Source organism: Megalopta genalis, chromosome 2, assembly GCF_051020955.1.
Source record: "Megalopta genalis isolate 19385.01 chromosome 2, iyMegGena1_principal, whole genome shotgun sequence".
Taxonomy (NCBI): domain Eukaryota; kingdom Metazoa; phylum Arthropoda; class Insecta; order Hymenoptera; family Halictidae; genus Megalopta; species Megalopta genalis.
The window spans coordinates 21,896,382-21,924,192 of NC_135014.1; the positions used below are offsets into that span (position 1 = coordinate 21,896,382).

Here is a 27,811-nt window from a genome sequence, read left to right on the forward strand (position 1 = left end):
AATTTCCGACGTTACCGCCGCGCCCCGCGACGCGGTGGCCGTGCACGCGCGCGTCGCATCGTCACCGCCGTGCCCGAATACATATTCCGTGAATGCACGCCTGATTCGGATTACGCCGCTATCTCTGTCAATCACAATCACCTCGGACCTTACCGACAGGAGACAGAGGAAACATTTAACCATTTTAACGGGAGTGCTTCCGTCCGACTCGCATGGGACAGACGTGCCCCATCATCTTGGTCATTGATCGGCTCCTGTTACGCTGGCCCCGACGTTTCGGCTATGATACGGGAATTCACTTAGCCTTTCTGTGCAGATACTTCGCGTTCGATCGCGTTTCAATCGATATACAGCCGAACCTCGATTATCCGTTTATCTAAATTCTTTATTATCCGAACGCGGAGTACATCTAAACAAATCGACCAAAATCAATGTGCGCGGCTCAAGAAAAATTGTAGAATAATTTTAGACAAATATTGGATAATTATTTTGGATATAAATTGGATGATGATAAAATAGGATAAAAATTTGGCATCTTTGATTCACGATAACTCCGCGAGAAATCATCGTAGGATGATTCGATTAAAGCTTGAAACTTCTAGGTTGAGACGTACTGTGAAAGTGCTGTAACTTTGCGAAGAAAAATCGTAGCCAAGTTTCTCTTTTTTTAAGTTAAAGGGGAAGGATTGAACTTCGTTCAGCTGCAAACGGCATCGCCGAAAAGAATTTTACAAAGCCCGTGCATTTCGTCAAACTTGGCAATTTTCAATACGACGAACGTGGCCGCACATTTAAAGCTTTTTTACTCTTACAATGGGGAAGGCGTTTCAAGCTTAAAATTTATAAATATTATCTGAAAGAAGAAGCTTTAAACTTCAATTTGAAGGAACAGTCAACATTCTACGATGATTTTTCGCGGAGTTATCGTCGACCAAAGTTGAGCCATTTTTATCAGAAATTTGTCTGTGCTATAATCCTTTTTAGCAGTGTTTAGACTACACTATTTATTGCATAAATCGACAACGATTTAATGTAGCATTTTAATAATGCAATTGTTCTATTATTCGCACACTCGGGTGTTTCTGATTAGTCCAGATAATCGAGGTTTTACAGACAGCAACATATTGACTACTATGTTAATTTTTTCTAATGTTTCTCTAATTTTCTAATTTTTTCTATGTTAATTTTTCAAGTGAACAGAGTTGTTCATTTACAAAATGAGTAATATTTGGGAATTTATTGCAAGAATACTAAATAACGTAGAGACAAAAAACTTTTTGCAGTACATTCCAGCATGATTTTGTATTGCACACAAATTTTTATTACAAACTCTTGAAGCAACACATTGACTCCTATACTAATTTATCCTGTCGTATCCCGAGTATGAAAAAGTACTCTTCCATCACGTTGCAAAGATTCATCTTCAGTCATTTATCACAAAAAAACTAAACGACGTAGGACTAAAAATTTTTTCGCGATATATTTCAGTATGGTTCGCTATTATACACAAATTTTTATTACATGCTAAAGGAAAAACATTGTCTCCGCGTTCGTGTAACGCACCAAGCGTTAAATTCACTTTTCACAATACAATATATTTTTAATCATTTAATATATTTTTTAATTAGAACAATGAAGCACACAGTCCTGTCGCGTTTTCGGACCCCAGTGACGAAACGCGTACCGTTTCAATGGCCACTACGTGGATTTCGAACTTCGCTTTCCATTTACACTTTCGTTGTTAATGAAACATCGGTATTATTCAGCGCACAATGGCTCTTAATTGATTCCATTCACGGTGTTTCAACGTTGTAGAAAGGGTGGCTGTGGAGTGGAATTTTATGAGGTAATTTATAAAGTTTAATACGTTAACAGCTGCCCTTTGTGGCAAGAAATTCTGTATATCTTCGCCTCTGCAACCATTTTGCTAAACTATTTCTCGGAGTTAATGGCTTGTGCCAAACTATATCGTCGTTCTATTAAAGTACAATTATGGAGGAATATACGTGAACTCCTTTTAACACTAAACGTACCGAGACCTAAAAGTGACTTTCCTCGTAAATACTACGAGATCGACATTATTTAAATTATTGTTCACAATTTGTATAATAGCGTGTGCCCGAGTAAAACAACTCTAGCAAACAATTTCCAACGGAAGCGGCTGTATGATTTCATTAATTAGGAAATGAAAAATATGAAACCGGCGGTGATACGATAAGTATTAACATAGAATAAATTTTTCTCAAATTGAACAAAACTAGTTGAATTTCTTTGGGATATTAGGAAGGAAAGTTTACTAGATAAAGTGTTAAAAATTGTGCAAAAGTAGCACAAGTGGAGTGTCAAACAAAAGGAAAATAAATCATATTTTTCAATCTTTTTTATCTGAGCTTGCAACGACAATTCAAACAAGGCATTTATCAAATTTTTGTTATAGATCCTTAGTATTAGGTTATACTTTTTAGGTAATTTTTTTTGTTATTCCACTCAATCTTGTATAACAATGTTTGAACGAATATGTTAAAAACAAATTTAAATATAATTTGTTAGTACAAGTATATTTTATGGTTTATTATTTTACACCCACTTATGGGTGACGTGGCGTTCAACGTGTTAAACAATGTTCCACAGAAAAGTTTATTCTTTCCTCGCGAAGAACAAAAATCTGCAAATAAAAATATAATTTTCCATTAAAAAAAAAAAAAACAAAGTTACCCTCCAAATAACGTTTAGAACGATCAACTAAAAAGAACAAATAAAATATGTTTAGTATTTCTCCTTCGAGATCGAGCGGCCTTTGTACATATTTAGCATTCGTCAGCCTGTATATTTGTCCATGACTGTAGATCTTTTATTGGCTCGGCTAACGTTTCAGCAAGAGTAGACGCTGATTTCTAAGAATCGTTTCAGTAGAACAGCTAACGTCCAATCAAGCTGTCTCTCGAGAAGAGTAATCGATTCTGCCGTTTTTTTCCGAGGATGACAATCCTGACGTAAAGAGATTCTGGAAATTGGACAGTGTCCAAAAGGCAGAGGATATGAAATTTGGTAGGTCGTCGGTGACGGTAGGGAGGAAGTAAGTGGTTCTTGAGCGAGTGTATCCGGTGCTTCAACTATTCTAACGGTAACGATACGATCTTGAGCGTCCTATTATTAAGGCTAGCAAGGATGAAACGTGTTTTACGAGCTGGACGTTACCGCTTTTTATAGTTACCTCACGGTGTATTATTTACTTGTGGTAATTACCGCTCCGCGGATAAGAATTTTCTACGCGGTAATTCAATCCACTTTCTGCATTTTGCATTTCACGGCTCATTTTAGGAAAACATCGCGAACGTGATCCGCGGGATCAGAAATAAACGAAGACGTTTATCAATCTTCTAAGTCTGGTATTCTGCAACGAGTGCCGTTTTTATAATGATTTGTGTTTGCAGATCTCATCTACCCTCTTCTAATTAATTGTTTTCTCTAATATGATCTTTTCTCAAATGTTTGAATTTTGAAATTTAATACTTTAGACTTTTAATTAGATTTCGATATAAATTTACATTGCAATCGATTTTTTATATAAATTTATTTTAGTTGGTTTCAGACTTTGACGCTAGCAAGGCTTTTTCAAATTTTTTATATTATATTGTTTAACGCTAACAGGTCTTTTTAAAATTTTTTACACTCACAATTTAACAGTAACAAGTCTTTTCGAAGATTTTCACACATTTGAAAGTTTAAACATCGAATTCTGTTACCGTGTTCAGTAAATTACAATCCGTTAGTAATTAATGATTGTATAAAAGCGCATCGAAGTGCAAGGATTTTCTTTCATACATTTTTTGTGTCTATATTGGCATGCGATTATTACAACGTTGATGTATTGTAATCGATTCATCGATTCATTGATCTTTTTGTACATTTAAAAACTCTCTTTTATGTCACATAATGCGATTACAAAGAAAGCAATGTTAATATAGGTTGAAAAACATTTTTCTACGTTCGATTACAATTTTCCTTGTATCGGATAACTCCTTTTCTACGTACATTGAACTACCAAAAGTAAATTTTAACACTTTTAGTAAAACTGTGCCAAATATTAAAAATGTTCAAAGCTGAAATTTTGCTCCTTTATTAAAAACAGTATTCGATTCAAACGATCGAAGATGAGTTTTCACCCTTTCAATAGAAACATTGTTACATGAAAAATTAGAAAAAAAGTCTCTTTCTCCTGTCCTCTATTAAAAGTAATGTTAAGATGGTCAACATTATTTCATGCAAACGAAAAATATGAAAGCATGAATCGGCATAAATGAGACTTAGTTAAAAATCTTGCACAATTCAAATGTATAGCAACCATTAATAAAAAGATACATTCTTTATAAAAATCTGTAGGTTAAACAAGCATAAATAAAACATAGTTCTGTGCCATAAACATCCACGAACAAACCATTTATTATGTACCAAACAGGCATAAATAAAAAAATAATGCGCCTAATACAAGAAGCAGCTCTTTCACTCGGAACAACGTGAAGAGTGTACCTAAATATTTGCGGACGCTGGCACATGAGAATCCCAAGTTCTGCGTTAGATCTGACCGTGATTGGTCGATAAAACCGGCGGATCCGCGATCATTTCTCCAGACGGAGTCTCATTCTCTATTTATAGCGTGTTGTTAGTACGTAATCGAGAGCTCTCTTTCTCTCTCACACGCGCACGCACACATGGATACGAAGGAGCATGTGCCTCTTACACCGTCGATTGTATAGCACGGCAGAGTGGATCAGCTTTTTCAGTAAATCGGCCGAGTTCGTATCGACGAGCGTTCACACACGCGTGGCGTCATCTTGGCTGCGAGGCGAGGCCGCGGCGAAATCATCGTAAAAACCTGTATAATATCGAGGCAGTCGACAGCCACCTGATGACCTCAACGCTCTCGTGGACGTGATGTCATTTCGTCGTCTCTAATGTATCGCGATTATGCAAGTGGCGATCCTGCACGAGCACACCGGCCCGAAAGCGAAACTACGGTCTTCGGCGAATTCATTTGATAGGGACTTGCCTAATTGCCGTCGGCAGGTCTCGCTATGCATTTTCAATTGCCCGTCCCGAGCGTTTACCGGCTTCTATTTGCACATGCACGATATCCTGCAGGATATCGTAGTAACGCCCAACGTGTTTCCATCGAGCACGGTTACTTTATCCTTTTCTGAAACTTGTTCAATTATCCGAGGTATGTAATGTGCGCCGAGACTACCTTGTATAATCGATGGCACCGATAATATGGAAGAATTGTAGGATAGTAGGCGCATAAATAGCGAAACAAAGTCATGGAAAATGTTTTGATAACGTGCATGTTTGATTTAAATAATAGAATTGCAGAGCTAATTGAGTGATTATTTGTCGAACTCTTCGTTCGGGTGTACATTGTATATGTATATCAGAGTTGGGTATTATTCGGATTGTTTGGAATAAATATTTATTTGGGATAATTATCTCAATGCATTTGTTCTAGTCGAATATATTTTATCCGAATTATTCGTCATAAATTATTGTCTATTTATTCGAACGATTCTTTATTCCATCTATTTATTCGAATAATTCTTTATTTGAATGGTCCTTTTTTTCGAATATGTCTCTGTTTGAATAATTCGAAAAATTCTTTATCATGGAAGAAATGTAAATCAATAAACTATATATATATCGAGAACATCATATGCTATCATTTTTATTCGAATCAATTATTTTTCGTATGAATATCTGCATGAATAAATTCTTATTCGAACGAATCCTTGTTCGAGTGAAATTTTATTCGTATAAATATTTATCCAGATAAATTTTGATTCGATAGTGTCGAATCAAATTGTATTCACACGAAATAAAATAAATAAAATAAAATTTTATTCACACGAAATGTCTCCTCCAATAAACAAACTTAATCATTTTTACAACAAACTATACTTTCGTCAGAACACTAGCATGCAGCAATATTTCGTAATTCGACGATGCAGAGTGCCTTATTTATTTATATATTCATCAATGCTTTAAACCAGACAGTTCATATAAAATATTGTATAAGGTTATATTGTTTAAGGAAATTACAAATTTCTCTTAAATTCGCCATTAAAAGAGCCGCAAGAAATTCTCCGTTAACACGTTCCGTGCCGAGCTTTTTTTACTCGAATCTTCACACTTTGATATTTTACTAAAACTTGATGTATTACGTGCAATTATTAATTCTCGTACACATAACAACGTAACAAAAACTTATCAACGCCCATTCTTGCGGTGGAAATTGATTCTTCGGTTCTAAATTTCTTGTAAACAATTTGTTCAGTTCACTAAGCAAACATGCAAGCGTGTACCATCGATGGTACACGTGGCACGGAACGTGTTAAAAGAAAATCGTGTCCTCCCTAAAACTCATATTCAACAATTTCCCCAACGAAGTACACTTTCTCGCAAGCCCTGCAAAACCGCGTCATCTCGAAATGTAACGACGCATAGTGCACTTGTGTAGAATGTGCAAGCCACGTCTACCGTATCTCCGTTCCCAAGGGCCAATAATACGTTCCAAGCATTCCGCGTCGTCTTCATTGATAAACGACGCCAACTCGGAGATCATTGCCAAAGATATTGTTTCGCGAGAGGGCTAGACCCGCTCGTGGGAAGTTTTTCCCGGGAGGACTCGCGGGAACACGGCCGCCGGCGGATTCTCAGCTCGGCATTGATAAATTTAATTAGAGCCGCGGGGAACGGAGCGCGGCAGCTTCGGCGTTTAGTACGTCGAAGGAAAAACAATTATGCAGAAAGGAGACGGCGGAGACGACGCTGTCTCGCGACGTTTTCGCACCTCGGCGGGTATTTTTAACCGCCGCGGGTTACGCGCAAGTTCGACATGCCTGCGTTTTGCGGCTCTTGATTAAGCGCGAGGCATTCGCTCTGCTTTTTCGTCCGCCGTGGGCACGGCGAGGTAAACATATTTTGTGGCCTGTGGTCGGCTTCCCGAAAGCTTGCCCGGTAATCTGGTAAAATGCTGTGGACTAATTAGAATTATCGTTGTGCTGCTGCGGTCGGACGGAATGGTTTTGTAAACTTTTCCATTGAATTGCGCGGTTTCGAAGGTAATCGTTGTCTGCGGGGATTTCTATATAATGGCGGCGATTTGTATTGGCACTGTGGTTTCACATTTCTTGTTTTCAAGTTGCTCGAATTGTAAAAGACTCTTCCGGAGAAAATAGTCGGACGAGTCTCTTAATTAATGAAATTTCTTTAGTGGAGATTAAAGAGATACTGCTGCCAGAAATTAAAGAAATTAGAGAAATTTCTTAATTAATTCATACATTGGAAGAAAAGTGGTGAATGGGACGAAATAAATGCAATTTATTGTCACCTGACTTGATAGGTTTATAGTTCAAGTATTAATTTTTAATTCGTAATTCGTAGTTTCTAATTTCTCAATTTCTAATTCTTAATTCATAATTCGTAATTTGTAACTTATAATTAATAATTCGTAATTCGTAATTCTTAATACATAATTCGTAATCTTTAATTCATAATTCGTAATTCTTAATTCATAATTTGTAATTCCTAATTCGTAATTCTTAATTCTTAATTCGTAATTCTTAATTCCTAATTCGTAATTCGTAATTCGCAATTCGCAATTCGCAATTCGCAATTCGTAACTCCTAAATTTGGATATTATTAATTAAATGTAACAATAAAAGAACAAACACATTTGAAGCAAAAATAAAAGTACAATTTATACAATAGAAAAACGTGGGAAGACAATTTGCGAGCGGCTCAAGCCCGGAATGCTTTATGTCAATTCAGAGAATGTATACGGGCCGTAAATGGCTACGATATAACCCCCCTCCCCTCAAGAAATTTGAGCTAATGATCCCACTAGAGTATTTTCTCAGAAACGTCCTAATGGTCCACATTTTTGTGGGGTTTAATCAAATCGAATCAAAGACATCTCTGTCGTTTGTTTTCGTTGACTTCAATTGTAATAGTTAATTAGCGCGGCGAAGTGCAACGAGAGAGAATAGAGTATTTTTAGAGATATGTAGCCTATTTACACGCATGGAGACGCGCACACGAGCAGTCTGAACGAAGTTATTGTTTTAATGCGCGACTACGCGAGGCTCTTCCTCCTACGTTGCACATATTACTTGCAATTTGTTACTACCACTGTTCTACGCTGACATTTCGCTGTTAAAACCACTACAACCGTTACTAATTATACAACCGGTGCCAACGGCCGACAAGCTCTTTCATGAAATAGTTATCAGAGCCAAACACAATGAACTTGCCAAACCCCTTCGTTTGTTGACACGCTAGTCACGGTGGCATCGTTGCTCTGTTGATCGTCATTAATACCGTGGCGCAGTTTGTGCAGGCATTGATGTTGAGTTTGCGCAGGCATCGGTGTAAAGTTTGTGTGCAAACATTGGTATTAAGTTTGTGGAAGCATTAATATTAAGTTCGTGCAAGCATGAATATTATGTTTGTTCAAGTATTAATATTAAGTTTCTGCAAGCTGATGATTGTATGATATTAATATACTAAGTTTGTGAAAAGTTACTGCCTGTACAATATTAATATAATAAGTTTGTGCAAACATTGGTATTGAGTTTGTGGAAGCATTAATATTAAGTTTGTGCAAGCATTAATATTAAGTTTGTGCAAGCTGATGATTGTATGATATTAATATACTAAGTTTGTGAAAAGTTACTGCCTGTACAATATTAATATATTAAGTTTGTGCAGGCATTGGTATTAAGTTTGTGCAAGCATTAATATTAAATTTCCCCAAGATACTGCTCGTTCAATATTAACGTATTAAGTCTGTGTAAGCATTAATATTAAGTTTGCCCAAGCTATTGCTTGTACAATATTAATATATTAAGTTTGTGCAAGCATTAATATTATGTTTGTGTAAACATTAATATTAAGTTTGCCCAAGCTACTGCTTGTACAATATTAATATGTTAAGTTTGTGCAAGCATTAATATTAAGTTTCCAAGCTTGTACAGTATTAATATATTAAGTTTGTCTAAGCTAATGCTTGTACAATATTAATATATTAAGTTTGTGCAAGTTAATGCTTGTGTAATATTAATATATTAAGTTTTTGGAAGCTAATATTAATATATTAACTATGTGCAAGCATTAGTATTAAGTTTGTGCACGCATTAATATTAAGTTTATTCAAACATTTATATTAAGTGTGTGCAAGCATTAATATCAAACAAGCATCGATACTGTTTTGCAAGAATTAGTATCGAGTTTGTGCAGTTTGAATAGTGTTAAGTATCATGCTCATTCAGCAGTATTATGTTTCTACGAATTAAGCAGTAGATATACGTCTTCTGAAAAGTCTATCGGGTGAAACAATTGAGAACAATTCGACGAAGAGAATCTGACTGAATGTATAATGAGACAATAACAACGAATGATATATATATATATTATTTGAAATACTACTTCAAGATTTTCATAGATTTTTCATTCGCATTATTATTCGAATAATTTTACAATCACTATCAGAATAATTTACTCGCATTATCATTCGAATGATTTTACAATCTATATTCGAATAATTTATTCGAAAATACAAAATAGAATAATTGATGGCGAATAATGAACGAATGTTACGCGAACAAAATATTCGAACATTACCTTAGATAAATATTTATTCGAAACAATTCGAATAACGTCCAAATAGCGAAAACAGTATCCTAATATTTGTCATCCTCCATTTCGATAGTTTCCGCCCTCTTATCAAACATCAGGCACTTTCAAACGCTAGCAAAACTAACAGCCTCTGAAATTAAACTTTCCTTTACGAAGCCTCGTCGTTAAGTGGCCTATTAATAATCTTTCCAGCGGGACCAAAGCGTGAAAACTATTTTCCCCCTTGACCCATAAGTTCGCCATTTTTAAAGCAGCGCCGGATAACCGGAAGTCCCTCGGTAAACAAACAAAAACCGGACGGATACGACGAAGAGACCGACCGGCAATTAGATTCATCGTGGAAAGAGCCCGCAGCATTTTTATCGATGCAGTCATCTATTTTTCTCTGGGACAAGTCTCCTCGCCGGTGTCACCGCGAGACCGGTAATTCTCCGTTACATTAAATCATCGATCGGATCACGGACGTGCTGCTAGCTTGATTGGTTGCTCACTCGATTATGCTACGAACTGCCTCGAACGAAGCTCGCGTCGCCAGAGCCACTCTTTTCTTCTTTTTCCTCCCCGTTCTTCTTTCGCTCTCCCACACGGTTTTCTTCTGCTTCCTGTTATCCGTACTCCATCGTCTGTTGCCTCCTAGCCCAGTCAACGAACCCGGCCTCCTTTTTACCCATTGTCGTAGCCCTGATTAGTGTCCTTCTGCCTTTGCCGGCTTTAATTTCCGCGGTCTCCATTCAGGCCGGCTCCTTCCTCTCGTAAATTCCTTCGCGACGCTTATTTCCGCGCGAAAAAACATCCTCGCCGCAGCTTTCACGCGATATTTCTTTCGCTTTTATGGCCTCCTGACCGACAAATTATTATTTATACGGATGAAAGTTAGTTTTCTGCTCAATTACAGTTGCTAATATTTGTCTGCGAGTTGAATGGAGGATTTTGTATTTATCGCGCGTAAAAAGTAGTGACCATTGGCTATTTAAATTGTGATTTTAGCGAAAACTATAACATAGTCTCAAATTTCAAGTTGTTTAGAATATTTTGAGGCCAATCCTACGCGAAGGTGTTTACATTGTTATAAAAATAAGATTAGAAAAGAATTCTGTATCTTGCAGTTAATGCAGAGAATTTTCATTTCGCATAAGAATTCGCTGTATAGTAATTCAGATTTTATGGATTTACAAGAAAAATAGATAGGTAAAATTACTCGAATTTAATGACATCTATCCATTATTTTCAATGTACTGAAATTATGAAACAAAGAAACAAATTTTTATTTGACTGCTCTAGTTATTAATAGACTGCGAATCTTTATGCAAAATAAATTGTTAGTTATATAATAAAAGTTATTATAAAAGTTATTAATAATAATATCTAATATAATAACATTAATAATATAAGTGATATAATAAAAGTTAATTGCAAGAGACCGAGGTTAGATGGAAATGGCTTTCTTCTTTTAATAATTACAATAAGCTAAAAATAACGTAACAATATCCACAAAATCGTCTAGTTACTTTACAATTTGATATTCGACGTATTCATTTTCGTCGTGAGTGCGTAAAATCTGCAGCCTAATCATCATTAGACTGCGGATCTTATGTGTAAAATAGAAATGATCCGAGTTAATTGTGAGAAACCTAAGTTAGATGAAAATGTCGTTTCTCGTTCAATAATATTAATTAATAATAATTAATATAAAATAAAAAAAAAATTAATAATAATTTACAGCTTTAAATTTGATCTATTCATTCTTGCCACGATTGCGTAAAATCCGCGGTATAATCATCGTCAATACGTTTCTCCATCTGAAATATTCGTTCCCCGTATAAAAAGACGCGTGGAAATCGAACGCAACCCGCCCGGAAGAATTCGACGAAATAAAACGTTGAGCGCGATGTTATACGTCGTCCTTGGACGAAGCGCTTTCGTAAACATCGGCTAGCGAGAAAACGGCGTGATTCGCCGAAGATCTTCGGGTTTTCCGCAGCGTCCGCAGATTTAACGACACCGTACCGTCGGAATTCTGTTCCGTCGATAGGCCTCGCCGTTTGCCGAAGTGTGTTATGATGGCGCGGCATAATAGCTCGCGCGGGTCTTACTGCAATTTCTGGCGGCGCACCAAGCTAACTATAGCGATCCCGTGCAACCGAGCCGACTCCTGCAGCCGTAGAGCGCGTACGAATGACCGCGGAGCCGGGTTCACGTTGCAGAGACCACCAACCGGAAATACAGGTTGACGTGGAATAATCGTGCAGCCGATATCGCGAATTATTCACGGCCCTGACCTCACGAACTATATTTAGCCGGTGACATTCTTTGTTTACGTGCACGCGGCTAGGCCCGCCATCTGCATATTCATCGCCCGGATCAATTACTCGGCCACCCGAAATCTCAAACAATTAAATAATCACTTGCTCCCGTTGTTCCTTCGTTTGACCTCGGCAGGATCGCTCGATTGTCGGAGCCGGGGGGATACAGTGCTCGCGGAATTCGCGAAAATATTCCAAGCTAAGTGGGTTGTGTCATTACTGAATTTTCTGCGATTTTCTAAGATTTTTGGCAAGGCGAAGAGTTAGTCTGTTTTTTAATGCAAAAAGGTTTTCTTTACGAAGGCAAAAGGTTAGTCTATTTTCCAATGGGAACGTTTCTTCGATTTTTGCGAATGCTTTGCGCTATTTTTCAATGCATTTTTCTTGGACTTTTGTGAATGCAAAGTATCTATTTTTCATTGCAAAGGTTTCTTGGATCTTTCCCTTTTCTTCTTTCATTTCTTCGAATTTTGTGAATGCAAAGGCTTCTTCGATTTTTCTGAACGCAAAGCATTCTTCGAATTTTATCAATGCAAAGGCTTGATCTATTTTTTTGAATATTATCTCCTCGAATTTCGTGAATGCAATGGCTTCTTCGATTTTTCTGAATGCAAAGAATTCTTCGAATTTTGTCAATTGGGAAACTCTTCTTCGATTTTAATTAAGCAGAGGCTCGTATTTTGTCAATGCAAATGTTTGTTCTACTTTTCAATGTTATCTCTTCGAATTTCGCGAATGCAAAGGCTTACTCTGTTTTTCAGAGGAAAGATTTCTTCGATCTTACTCTAATTTTCAATGCAAAGACACCGTCGAATTTGTCAATGCAAAAGCTCCTTCGATTTTAGCGAATGCAAATTCTTCTTCGATTTTTCTGAATGCAAACTGTTCTTCGATTTTTAGGTGTACGTTACAAAGTATTCGTAAACCTTTTGAAATGGTATAACTTTTTTTATGACTAGGCCAAGCGATCTAATTGTTTTTTGGATGTTAGAGGAATTAGCTTACTAGACAATGGCTAAAAAATTGTTTCTGAAAACTACAATTGCTTGGCATGATAGAAGAATTAAAAAAATGACGTTTCTTCAACTTTCTTATCTAAAACTGAAACGAAAATTGGACATTTTTTTCACAGGACAGATTATATCTTTATTGCAATATTCTAACATCATTTAACGCTTTGTCTTCCGCGCCAAAAGTCTCAAAAATTGCATACAATTAAAGAAATATATTTAATCAAATTGAAATTGAGACATTAACTTGTACGACATTAACATAAAATATTAACATAGATATACACGAGTTTTAAATATCAAATAAAACCAATACACTTAACACTAACTATTCCTATAATCAACTAATTTTTGATAACATTGGACTTAGGCCACTTATCAGCTAAGAGGCTCATCTCTCGGAGCCGGCGATAGTTGAGAGCCGGAAGCATCGAGGCGATAATTGACCGGACTCTTCTTTAATCGGGGATATTAACGTAGTATGATAATAGATTTTGAAACTGGCTTGATGGCGGGGGTTAAACGACGCCGTTGTTCTATGTTTAGACTCCTTTCATCTTCCCTGGGGGATTGTAGAAACCCTTAAAGCGCCACTGGCCAGACAGCGTTGCGAGGGTACTCACCCGCGCGTAAGTCATTAGCTACGACGGTTTTCTTAGAACGGATCAATTATTTCGCCTCCGGGGAGAAGATCAGACGTAATAACGAAATGCTTGCCTGTCTTCTTCCCGCCAGGAATTTCATAAATTTGTTGCATCACGAGCACATACACGATGCACGCCGATCCGCGTGATCACGGCCTCTTATCCGCAGAAATTGTCAATATCTCTGCTCTAGGTAGCAATGAAACGGATAATTGCCGTATCAGGCGATTGCATTTCTAATCAACGTCTAACTGGATTTATATCTATGCGGGGAACGCGGTGCGGATCGTTTAAAGTTTTTATGGAGATTTTATGCACTTCGCGGGCGCGTTCGCGCATTTTTGCGCGATTTGTTCATCCGTGTCCGTGCAATTATGTTTCGTTAAGTTGCGAACGAATTTCGAAGTATCTTAAGCTGCATTCTAGAAATGCATTTAATACATTCATTCTTGTATTCTTTCTTCTTTGAATTGGATTCGATTCGAACTATAAATTGTAATTAATTTTGAGTAACAGTGAAATTGATTTTTATGTAAAATTTGATCACGATGAATTTATTGCAGTGTCCGTAAATTATCGAGAATTTATGTATTGCTGCTCGCAGCTGTATTTGCATCGTAGTACCTCGTGCAGTTATAAATCAATTCAGTCATTTCATTTTATGCATAATCTAGTAGATACGTATACGTATATGTACATAGTGTTTCGTAAAAGTTTACGAACTTTTTATGTTTAATATGTTTAATTTTTATATTTAATATATTTATTACCACTTTTTATTATTTATTGCCACTTTATTGTCACCTTTCATATTTAATATTATTATATTATATATATTATATAGTTATATTTAATATTATATATTATATAGTTATATTTAATATTATTATATTATATAATTATATTTAATATTATATATTATATAGTTATATTTAATATTATATATTATATAGTTATATTTAATATTATTATGTTATATAATTATATTTAATATTATGCAGTTGCATATTTTAAAAAATGCAAGGAAAACGTATAAATTAACAAAGTCTGTCAGCATTTTAATCCTCGTCGCGCAATGAGCAGTCTTTCAGCCGGCGAACGAAACTTTCCTGCGACTCCGACTGTTGTAAAACGAGAAAATCAGAATTTGCATAAAAGAACCGCGGTCTAAAAATAACGCGCAGCACCGAATTAAAATTCCGCTCTCACGAAAATGAAAATTCATCGACGTCAGAGGAATTCCATCGGCTCCCACGATTCTCCGCAGACGCGAACACAACCGGCCGGCATAAATTAAGATTCCTCTTAAAATCGACAAAACGGACGGAGTGCGTACGACAAAAAATATTCGAGAACGCGGGCGTTTCATTTGCCCGCATTTCGCCGGTTATTTTTCGTAACGAGCGTCGATATGGCCACTTTTACGCATGCAAACGAAGGTGTCCAATTAACGCGAACCTTTTTAGCGAAATACGGTCTGCGAAACACACGCGTGAGCGCGCGCGCACCTGTAATTAGGAACGAACCCTTGCGCCGGGACAAGTGGTTCGAGCGAGAAAAGTAAATTGAAGACCGGCGGCCACTAGGTGGTTCTACATTAAAGAAAAGTGTTCTTAATGGAGTTCGGATTTTCATTTGCGGCGATGGTACGCTCTCTATTGCTTGCACTTGTACCACTTTGTCCAGGTACAGGCTTATCTACTCGCATGTAATTATCATTTGCATGCGCAGGTGCCTCGGGGAATATATTGAAACGTACTCGACAAATAGGGCGCCTTATCTGGTCAAGTAACCCTCGGTTTACGTAACAATTGCTGCTTGTATCCAGGATCGCCGTACTGTTCGGTGACAATTTTCATTTTTACAGATTAAATTGTACATTTTATAGATTTCATTATATATTATATATTTCTACTTTCCAAATCATATATTAATTTTAATTGATAATTCATTTTTACAGTTCGAATAGTATTCATTCCAATTAATAATTCATTTTCACAGTTTAGATATTATTAATTTGAATTAATAATGGCTATTATATATGATTAATGTATAAATTAATGTATAATTTAAATATATAATTGTTCGCTGACACTTTTCATTTTTTTAGTTCAAGTTATATATTAACATTAATTGATAATTCATTTATTAATTTGAACTAATAATAATATAACGTATAATTCAAAAGTATGTATAATCGTTCGGTGACACTTTTCACTTTTGCAGATTGAGTTACATATTCATTTTAATTAACAATTCATTTCTATAGCCTGAATATTGTCAATTATACAAACCGAGAGTTTAAATCGTGAAAGTTGCATATATATTCTTCGATTTTCATTATCGAGTGAACAAGGTCAATCAAGATACAAAGAGAAACGGTTTAATTATTCGGTCGATCGAAAATCGAAATGATCACGACGAAACAAATAAATAAATAACGAAATAAGAAACGGTTTCTCAACGAAGTGTGGAAACAGAGTGTAAGATCCTCGTTGGTCTGTAACGATAAAAAAGTAACGACGGTGACGTGACACGAGCTGCGCGCAGCCGTTCGTCCGGTCGAAAATCCCTGGCCGAAGCGAGTTTCTAATGGTGAAAAAGGCGATGAGTGCATTGACCGCCGGGGACTTTTGTCGGCGGTGTACGGAAGAGATGCAGCGCACCTTGAAGAAAAATGGGATGAGGCAGGTAGTTTGAGACGGTGAAAGAAGACGGGATAGACCGGGCACAGAAGGGGCTGTCCACGTGTCGGGGTAACGGTCCGCTGAATTATTTAAAGCATGACGGGAGGACTTTGCAAGCACAGGAGGTTCTTTGCACCCGAGTTGCATACAAGATACATACAGACGGATTTAAATACATCGCGGATCGCCGGGGGGGATACGGTTACATGTGCAGGGAAATTACATTTACACCGGCTGAATGCCCGTTAAAAGCGTGTTACGGTACGCGTGCTAAACAAATAAAGGATCCCGTGCTCGCGTCAACGATTCTTATGATCATCTAATTAACGGGTTATCTAACGGCGATCGTTTTATCATCTACGGAAGTGCCGAGATATATTGAACAGTTCTTAATTATAAATCAACACTATTTAATCGTTTATTTTGGGAATATTATGACAGAAAAAGGATTGTTCAGATTTCGCTAGCACGGCAATTAAAATATTAAATAAATGGTAAATAAAGTGTTAATTAACAGCTTCGCAGTCTAATGTAATGCATTTTGCAATTACATTTATTTATTTGCGATGAGAATATCAAGCGAGACAAAATAATTCCACACAGGCTTTTTATTTGAATTAAAATCATAGGAATATAATTAAAATATATTTGTTGCAATAAAAATTGTATAGTTTCAATTAGTGCAACTTAAAGCTTATTAATTACATGAAAAATTACTATTGTCCATTGCAGTTTTCTTTGGCTTTCGTTTGTATACTGTTTCATTTTGTCTTCCTTTAATAATAATTCAATTATTATTGTTATTATTAGTATTATTATCACTGCTCGCTGTTTCTTATGTTACAAATAATATGTTTCATCTAATTACCTTAGTTAAATATTTTAGCAGTTTAAATATTTTTATCGTTATTAGTAGACTGCGGATTTTTATGGAAAATGAAAATTGTCTAAGCTAATTATAAGAAACTTAAGCCTGATAAAATGCCCTCTTTCAGTCATTTTAATAACTTGCACACATTAGAAAGACATTCTTCGATTCTTCCGATATCTTCACAATTTTTTATTTAAGACAAAAGTGTATAAAATTATAAGATACGATTTATTTCAATAGAAAGAGAAAGATTATTGCAGAAATGAAACAATTGTTAATTGATTAACATCCAGAATTTTTCTACTTCTATCTTTCTTCTTTATTTCAATAATTTTTAATATAATCTCATCAAGATTGTTTAAATAGGCATTTATTATTAAGTTAGATTAAGGAACCTGTAAATCTTATATTATTAAACGAGTACACCGGTGTCGATGCACTTTTAATGGATACTGTGATTCTGTTTACCCTATGCAATCAATAAACAATTGTTAATCCGATAACGCTGTTGCACTCATTTATTAATATAAAGTTCAAAGTTCGTCTGGTAACAGATACATACTCCGCAAATATATATTTGTTATTTGTTGTCATTTGTTTATTTGTTGTCATTTGTTTATTTATTGTTATTTGTTGTCGTTATTTGTTATATATTAAAATTATTGATCGCCCGTCTACACTTTACAATTTCATGAAACATTAGTCAGTCGGATGCTGATGTATCAGATTACGATTCACGATCTCTGGAAAACGAGATATCCCGTGGTTTCCGTTTAAATGGTCCATCCTACGCGAAGAAAAAAACGACGGCAGACTATAACTCGTAAAAATACTTGGAAGTTATAGCGAGCTTCAACAATATCCTTGCCAGACGTATTTATGTTGTCGCTGGCTCGTGTGTAGGCCGAGGATGTATGTGTCATGGCTTATACAGGGTGTTCCATAGAAAGTGCAGAAGTCCATAGTTTCTGCTTAAAGAAAATAATAATTGCAAGGATTAAATATAGATTTATTCAATCAGATAATTCTTAGAATTAAATGCATTGAGACAGATGCATTAGGCGATACAGTAGTCGAAAACGAACTTTCTTTGCCAAATTTTATTTCGTATGAAGATCTGCATTTTACGACTAATCTAATAGTTTCGTTCAATTAAATCTAATTATAACTAATTTCGGCTATAAACGTTCATGTTTATTCTGTATGTTTCAGTTTTATTTTTACAATTGTTCTCTATTTTGCCTCTGGACTTCAGAGAATACAGTTCCTACTGGACAAATAATGGTGACCATAAAATGAAAAGAAAAATCCTACTTTTGGTGTCACGTAATTAGAAATCGACGAAAGAGATATATTTTCTGTTTGACAAATTAATATATTTTCATATTAATATACACTTATAATATATATCTATACTAATACATTTAATACATTTTTCATCATGAAATCTTTCAGAAAAATTCCACTTTCGTTGTCATATAATTAGAAATCGACGAAAGAGTTATATTTTCCGTTTGACAAATTAGTAGAGACCTTGGAATCTATAAAAATATTCTACTCTTGGTGTCAGACGATTAGAAATCGACAAAGAGTAATACATTTTCCATTGAAAAAATTAATATCAACTGTTACGGTCAATCAATTATCCTTTCTCGATAGAATCTTGATGTTTCATGTCTTGAGGTCATATTTCGTCCCGGTTTCCTGGAACATCCTGTAGTTACGTCTACAGCGATCGCCTCTTTCCCACTGGGAGTGTAAGAGTGCGGGGGTGGGTGGGACAAAGTGATGGAAGGAGGAGAGAGATTGATCGAAAAATATAGGGTGAAGGAGACCGCGCGGGACAGAAAGGCACTGTGACATCTCATTCCGTCAGACAGTCCGGCGCCCCACGCTCTATATTAATTACTTATCCGTCTGATTCGAAATAAACGGGATGGCGTGGCGCACCTACATTTTTAGATTAATCCCAATTGCGTTCGATCGACGCGAGGACGTCGCGACGCAATGGAGGTCGGGCCGGTTCGATTATTACATTCAATGCCGCATGATCATTCGTTTCATCCGGGGCTGGGATCCGTGAATGCAGTAATTAACACCTTGCAGTCTGATCAATATAACCGGTACACCGGGGTCACCCTAAATAACAAGTGCGAAACCATCTGTTAATATTTAACAAATTATTTCGATTAATTTATTATAATAGTCCAACCGCTGATGGTGCCACTAATTTACTATTATTTAGTTTATATATTTATACACATATTATATTTAATTTATATATCTATTTATATTATATTTAATTTATATATCTATATATATATCATATTCAATTCGTATATCTATATATATTATATTTAATTTATATATCTATATATATCATATTCAATTCGTATATCTATTTATATTATATTTAATTTATATATCTAAATCGAAATTCCCCCCAAATAAATCCTATTTTTAGCTATATTTTTAGACTAGCTTTGCTATTTTTTTAGTTTAAAACAGCAGCAGTATTTTGTTACAGGATTTGTTGTACTTCTTCGTTCGCGTTTTTGCAACGCTCACGAAATATTGTGCAAAGAAAAGATCAAAATTGAGCTTCTGATTAATTTGGGTATATCCGTGAAGAGAGAAAAGAATTCTCGAGCGACTGCTACGATTTAGCTTGCACATAATTTTCTATCAAATTTTAATTACTGCGTTACTTACTATTTCGCGAATAAAAATATAAGAGATAAGTAAATACAATATAAACTGCGAATCTCTATGCGAATTGTTTATTTATAATTGTCGATTTACAAAATCCTGATCCTTAAAATCGTTCATTAGACTTAACGCAGATTACTTTTACTTGCACTTAAGTCCACAGATTAATTAGATTTTTTAGGATCATCGTGAAAATTAGACTTCGATCTTTCAATGCACGATGATTTCAGTTGGGAAACGATTTTTCTCGAGCTTCCTAGACGTGTTTGAGATATTTAATTCTTGATACGAATGGCAATTTGCTATTTTTCGTTCATTTCTTAGTGCAAAAGTTGCATTTTCAACAACAACAAAATCGAGTCAAGAATATAATAGAGTTTCACAGCAAGACATGGCACTTTTGTATGGGAATCGATCACGCTCATCTACGCTCATAAGCAGTCTTATACAGTTTTATGTAGTGTTTGCACTCTCGGCTTCCATTTTTCAAAGAGTGTACACGGTCCCCGCCGGACCGCCGGCAGGAATGTTGTTCGCGATCGCACTAATGAATCTGTAACAAGTGTCCTCTCGCGTTCATAAATTTCTCGCTCGGTTGAGCACATCCGATTGATGTGCAACAAAGCAACCGCAGGAAACGATCGTGCATGCCAGCGATACGTGACCATGAAAGAAGGTATTACAGCAGAGTGCCGATATCAATTAACCGCTAGCTTTTTCTTTACCGTCGATCGACCGTTACGTGTTTATTTTAATGCGATTCTCGTTGCCCCTCCATATAAAAATAATTGCGATCTCCGGATCCGATTGCAAACTTTCCGCTGACATTTTCTCTTCTTCTCGATTGTTGCAGAGCGATCCCAGCACAGCGTTTCTCAGAGCGGCTCGTGCTGGACAATTGGAAAAGGTTTTGGAGTTCCTGGAATCGGGAGTGGACATTAACGCTTCGAACGCTGTAAGTCGATATGTTTAATTAGCCACTGACGGTTTCTATACTTTCTACAGCTCGTGAATCCGCCTTCCATTCCTTTGTCATATTTATCTTAATTACCTATGTCGTTATCGACGGTTCTCACAGAATGGGAGAAACTTTGTAGAGCAAACCGTTAATTATTTTATGGGGGAAATTTGAGCGAGTCGCTAATCGATTCATAGAAACAATTTCACAGGGAGTAATTTGTATCTTACGCGACTTGCATCTTATGTGTAACGAATGTTAGAGTAATTATCCAATTTAAACGAATTTGCCTTCTTACAATAATAAATACATTTTTCTGTTCATACTCTCACAATCCTAAAATACGCATTCCGACAGATTTACGGTAGTCTGAAACTGTAAAAATCTACATTTTTATGCATTCGCATTCTTATGCTCGTGAAATCTATATTTGGGCCCCTTCATATTCTTAAACTCGTAAAATGTATATTTGTACCCTTTCATATTCTTAAACTCGTAAAATGTATATTTGTACCCTTTCATATTCTTAAACTCGTAAACTGTATATCTGTACCCCTTCATATTCTTAAACTCATAAAATGTACGTTTGTACACCTTCATATTCTGAAACTCATAAAGTGCTCATTTTTGTACGTTCACATTCTCAAACTTATATGAAGTGCAGATTTTTATGTATTCGCATTCTTAAACTCGTTAAGTGCACATTTTTATGTTTTCACATTTTTAAACTCATTCAGTGCATATTTATGTTTATTCATATTCTTTAACTTATAGAGTATATATTTTTATATACTCACATTTTTAAACTTATCGGGATTATGGCTTGGATGATTTCTTAAATGAATATGACATTTTTCTTAAAAGTTTTATTTTTACTTTTATTTGAGAGAATGTATATGTACGAAATGACTGAGCGACCAAATTCAACTAAGAGACCGGCGACTGAAAATCGCCTGTTTATATACCCTTTTTGGTGTGGTCTTCTTCACCAATCGAAGACGGGGTCATTCATCACGTTTTACATTGTATACGCGATACTGGGATCACTAACAGTCAGAGCACGATGTGCTCTAACGACACCGGCGATGATGGATCGCGATATCTATAATATACAGTTTATATCACCATCGGTGCGCGCTGACGGAACCGGCGGAAATGTAATCTGATATTTTCGAATCTCACTCCTAAGTAAACTAAGATTCGAAAATTAATCTACAGTCCTAAGTAAACTACAGATTAATTTTTGTCCGAGGCTAAAGTTTCTTTTTCAACAAAACTCGTTAACTGCACCTTTTCTTTTTATTCTGATTCTTAACCTTGGAAAGTGCATATTTTAATGCATTCACATTTTCAAACTCATAAAACGCATATTTCTAAACACTCATATTCCCAAAGTCTCAAAAATCCACATTTCTGCATTCAGTAAATTCTAATTTCAAATACCGCAAGTTTGATCAAAGGAACACATGCAAATATTTGTGCAGCGACGTTTTCTATTTCTCCTGTTGCGGAAACTATTTAGAAAAACCGGCACGCTTCCAGAGATAGCTCACAATAGAATGAAGGGAGCGCATGATATTATATTTAAGAAATTCGGGGGTTGCTTTTCATTCTGCTCCCCTAAAATGGGGTGGCCGGAGCAGCTGCGAATTTTGCGTCACAGAAAAAGGGTCTATTGAACTGTGAACAACCAGATGAACGTTTGCCCGTGTTCCTAGCGGTTCCCGAGCAAATAGTTGGCTCCTCCCTATGGTGTCGCTCGCCATGCTAATTTCCTTCGTCTCCTATAACCGTTTCTCGGACCCTTCTCTTTACCTAGTTGTTGTGCTCCGTCCGAAAACCTTGTAAAACTTATTTTTCGAACTGACGTAATCTTGACGGTCGGAGGTCTACTAAACGGAAGATATGCGATGATACATTAATTACAGAATGGCTTGAACGCTTTACACCTGGCAGCTAAAGATGGACATTTGGAGATCGTCCGAGAACTTCTTAACCGTGGCGCGGTAGTCGACGCCGCCACCAAAAAGGGAAACACGGCGTTGCATATAGCTTCTCTTGGTGAGTGGACGTTCGCTTTTGTTCAGAATCTTCTCTTTGTATATGGGACAAGGTCATTGTGTTAATTAGACTGTAGATCTTTAGGAAACGAATTGTATTCTGGCACAGGAAATCTCGAAAAATTGTGCAAGCAATCTAGTCTAACGAATACGCATTTGTGTCTTTATGCATTTACGACGTGCAAACAGTTTTAAAATGCAAGAAAATTTATAAATTATTATGATACAATGGCATTTTTCTTTTCTTTTTGTAATCAGTAATTTTTTAATCGACCAAGAGAGTTTTTCTTTTTATTTCTGATCAATTCGAAAGAACGCGCGAAGATAAGAATTTTCATAAAGATCCGCAATATGATAATGATAGAACTAGCAATTATAATTACTCTGCTTCTAGTTTTTAAATGATGAAAATTTAAGGCTCGAGATAAACGTTTACGGCGTTTCTTGTTGCAGCTGGACAGGAGGAGGTGGTACAATTGCTCGTACAACGAGGTGCTTCTGTAAATGCACAGTCACAAAATGGGTTCACGCCACTGTATATGGCCGCACAGGAAAATCATGATTCGGTAGTCAAATACCTTTTGAGTAAAGGCGCTAATCAAACATTGGCCACCGAGGTTCGTAGATATCATTCATTCCTTATCGCTTCGCTCAAATATTGAGAGAAATGCATTTGGTACACATTTCTACAGCCCGTCGATTCAGCAAACAATTTCAAATAATCGGTTTCTTGTGAAAGATAATCCTGGGACTATATAGCTAATAAAATGGAACTTACTTCGATGACTAGAAAATAATTTTTTATTATACTTGTGTCTAGGTAAATGTGTGTAAAGTTAAACCTTTCTAGTTCAAGTCTATGAATCCAAATGTTCAAAATAAGTTAAAGAAAGTGCTCAGTCATGAATGAAGGTATCATAATGTGGTAAAAATGTCTAGTTACATAGTTCAAGTTTATAAATGAAAATATTCAAAATAAATGAAAGAAATTTGATAGTCATGAAAGAAGTTAGTTTCCAGGGTATTGATATGGTAAATTCTAGATATATAAATGAAAATATTCTATATATAAATTTCATTCTATGAGTGAAAATATTCAAAATAAGTTAAAGAAATGCTATACTTATGGAAGAAGTTATCATTAGAGGTTCTCAGGGTAGCATTGTAAGCTTGATAAAATATTATGAAATGGTAAATACTTCTCTAGCTATATGGTTCAATACTATAAATGAAAATATCCAAACTAAGTTAAAGAAATTCGGTAGTCTTGAAAGAGAAATTACCATTACAAATTTCTAGAGTACCATTGTAAGTTAGATAAATTATTATAAAATGATAAATACTTCTAGCTGTATGGTTCAATACTATAAATGAAAATATTCAAAATAAGTTTAAAAAATGCCATAGTCATGGAAGGAAGTACCATTGGTAACGCCCAAAGCACATTGCAGGATGGATATGAGAATTCATGTTAACTGATTTTGATGAATGTTTGCAGGATGGCTTCACCCCACTAGCAGTAGCGATGCAACAGGGCCACGACAAGGTGGTGGCGGTTCTATTGGAAAATGACACTCGTGGTAAAGTTCGATTGCCTGCCCTCCACATTGCTGCCAAGAAAGACGATTGCAAAGCGGCTGCCCTACTTTTACAAGTATGTCGCAACAATTCGTTACCGAGGTCCTACATGCAATCCGGCGCTGTATCGCCACCGAAAACGGATGCTTATGATTCCATCGCCTCGATTTTCTGTTGTAGAACGATCACAATCCCGACGTAACATCGAAGAGCGGTTTCACGCCGCTCCACATAGCTGCTCACTATGGCAACGACCGAATTGCTTCCTTGCTTTACGACAGAGGGGCCGATGTTAATTTTGCTGCAAAGGCAAGTTGTTTTCACCATAAAACAGGGTCGAGGATCCTTTGGAATGATTTCAAACCACGTAGTTCGCAACGATGATAATTTAAGATTAATAGAAATTGAGTGAGCCGTTAATCATTCAAACTTGAATGAAAATTGAATGAATAGTTCAAACGTGAATAAAAATTAGGTAACTCGCAATAACTGTATCGAGCATGAGAGTTGTAACAGCTTCGTTCAAACACGAGTGAACATTATTTTAAATTATATAATAATTATTAAATTATATTATCATTATTTTAATATATTCGAAAATTATTTAAACACGAACAAACGCGAATGAAAATTGCGGGACATGTAATAGCTCCATTTTGAATTACATAAAAATTGTATGACTTGTAACAGAGTTCCGCTCAAACGTGAATAAGAATTATGTAACTTGCAACGACTTCGTCAAACACGAATCTTGCGATAGCTTCATTTTAAAATGTACAAGAATTGGGTAGCTCGAGAAGGAAAACTGAGGGACATGTAATAGCTCCGTTCGAAATTAAATGAAAATTGAACGACTTGCAATAGTCTTCGTTCGAACACGAATAAAAGTAAGAACAACTTGCCGTAACTTCCACGAAACATGAATCTTGTAACAGCTTGATCCGAGCACGAATAAAAATCGAGTAGCTCGTAGCAGCTTCATTTAAATACGGTCAAGAATCGAGAACTCCATAACCGTTTGAAGATTGAGTAGCTAAGTCTCGCTCGATTCGGTCATCTTCGGACTTTCTATTCCCGCGAAAAAGAGAAGTGCTGCAACTGCTCATCTTTTATTGAACGATCCGCGAAGTAAAGCCGGAGAGGCACCGAGAAATGCGACGATCTCTGTACGCCTAACCGCATATCGTTTTTGCATCGACAGCACAATATAACGCCGATGCACGTTGCGGCGAAATGGGGCAAAATCAAGATGGTGAATCTTTTGATGAGCAAGGGGGCGAACATCGAAGCGAAAACGAGAGACGGCCTCACACCACTTCATTGCGCGGCGCGGTCGGGTCACCACGAGGTAGTCGACATTTTGATAGAGAAGGGTGCACCGATCGGCTCGAAAACGAAGGTGAGTCGAAGGCCCGCCGTGGTATGCACTTGCGACGGGCAGGTAAAATGCGGCCTCTTTCCGGGCGGGGAGACTGTATCGGCTGACCCGTTGTTTTCTGTTGACAGAACGGTCTTGCCCCGTTGCACATGGCTTCCCAAGGAGATCATGTTGACGCTGCGAGGATATTATTGTATCATCGTGCGCCCGTAGACGAAGTGACAGTAGATTACTTGACGGCGCTACACGTGGCAGCCCATTGCGGGCACGTACGAGTCGCTAAACTTCTGCTCGATAGAAATGCCGATCCAAACGCACGGGCTCTAAACGGCTTCACTCCACTCCATATTGCCTGTAAGAAGAACAGACTGAAGGTCGTTGAGCTCCTTTTAAAGCACAAAGCTAGCATCGAGGCTACTACGGAGGTATTTATACGCGTTCACGTATTCATCTCCAGTAGCTCTAGTGAGTTACATCATAGATATTATTCAAACTAATACATAGTTGTTCACACTATATTCGCCTCGGCCGAATTGTTCAGCTTTAAAACGACATACTGACAAAAATATTCTATCGGGCCCGTCTCGAACAGATTTCTTTTGCCAGTACGCTGTTCTAAAGTTGACTCAATGATATACATAATAGTGTCCACATAGAGAAGGGAGACTATTAACCCTTCGCGCCCGAAACTGCTCCAAAATGAAGACATTCTCTTCAACTTACAACATTTCCATTTGATACGATTGTTTTTATTTGATACAATTTATCGAATACAGACGTATTCGATAATGTGAACATTTTTTTGAAAACAGTCCAGCAATTTTTCGCGTCACCTAAGAGTCGCCACTCGAGCGCAAAGGGTTAAGAATAATGAATTTCTTTTATATAAATAGTACGATGTTATGATTTCTTAGTAATAACAGGTTTATTTTTATTGCTTAGTCTGGATTGACGCCCCTACACGTAGCGAGTTTTATGGGGTGCATGAACATAGTGATTTATTTATTGCAACATGCAGCTAGTCCTGATATACCAACTGTAAGGGGCGAAACGCCTTTGCATTTAGCTGCCAGAGCGAATCAGACTGATATTATCAGGATACTTCTTAGAAATGGTGCCCAAGTTGACGCGAGAGCACGGGTAATGATCAAAATATATTTTTAATACCTTTTTCCTTCTGTTCACCGTTTTCTTTAATAGATCGATTTTACGAGCATACATCATATATTGTTATGAAAAATCATTGCCTGAATGTCGCCTAAACGTTGCAGGAAGAGCAAACACCTCTACACGTTGCTTCCCGATTGGGTAACGTTGACATTGTAATGCTATTACTACAACACGGTGCAGATATCGATGCTACCACAAAAGATTTATACACGCCGCTTCATATCGCTGCCAAAGAGGGCCAGGAGGAGGCACGTATCCCCACAATAATATTTGACACTGTTGACAGTCGCGAAAGTCTGCGCATAAATATCTCAGAGAAAGAGACAAACCTATAAAATACAGTCCTATTTATATAATCCTATTTATCCGTAAAATACAGTCCACGCGACTTTTCCGTTTCCGCTGCAATTATTTAGCTGCTAACGACTCTTCACCTGACGACCGCTAATTACAATCGTAATACGAACTTGCAGGTTGCCTCCGTATTGTTGGAAAACGGCGCATCGCTTACCGCGACGACCAAAAAGGGATTCACTCCGTTGCATTTGGCAGCTAAATACGGTAATATGAATGTCGCGAGACTATTGTTGCAGAAGGATGCGCCGGTTGACGCTCAAGGAAAGGTGAGAGATGGATTGTTCGTTCAATCCTTCATTCGGGCCACGTGGATCATCATTAGACTGCGAATCTTTGCGCGAAATGAAAATGTTCCGCAATCATTGCAATCGCAATCGTTGCAAGATGCAGCAAATTTGT

At 36.7% G+C, this 27,811-nt stretch overlaps 1 protein-coding gene across 20 annotated transcripts in view; it reads left to right on the forward strand.

The window, feature by feature from the left end:
- The window catches only part of LOC117220538 (uncharacterized), a 175,687-nt gene that overhangs the window by 38,493 nt on the left and 109,383 nt on the right, over positions 1 to 27,811 (forward strand). For all 20 annotated transcript variants that reach the window (XM_033470596.2, XM_033470576.2, XM_033470578.2 and 17 more), the window contains exons 3-12: positions 20,765 to 20,866; positions 22,798 to 22,930; positions 23,383 to 23,546; positions 24,428 to 24,583; positions 24,688 to 24,816; positions 25,709 to 25,906; positions 26,014 to 26,310; positions 26,828 to 27,025; positions 27,157 to 27,303; positions 27,529 to 27,678. In XM_033470596.2, the coding sequence (XP_033326487.1) occupies positions 20,765 to 20,866; positions 22,798 to 22,930; positions 23,383 to 23,546; positions 24,428 to 24,583; positions 24,688 to 24,816; positions 25,709 to 25,906; positions 26,014 to 26,310; positions 26,828 to 27,025; positions 27,157 to 27,303; positions 27,529 to 27,678 (1,674 nt within the window). The remainder of the gene's footprint in view (positions 1 to 20,764; positions 20,867 to 22,797; positions 22,931 to 23,382; positions 23,547 to 24,427; positions 24,584 to 24,687; positions 24,817 to 25,708; positions 25,907 to 26,013; positions 26,311 to 26,827; positions 27,026 to 27,156; positions 27,304 to 27,528; positions 27,679 to 27,811) is intronic.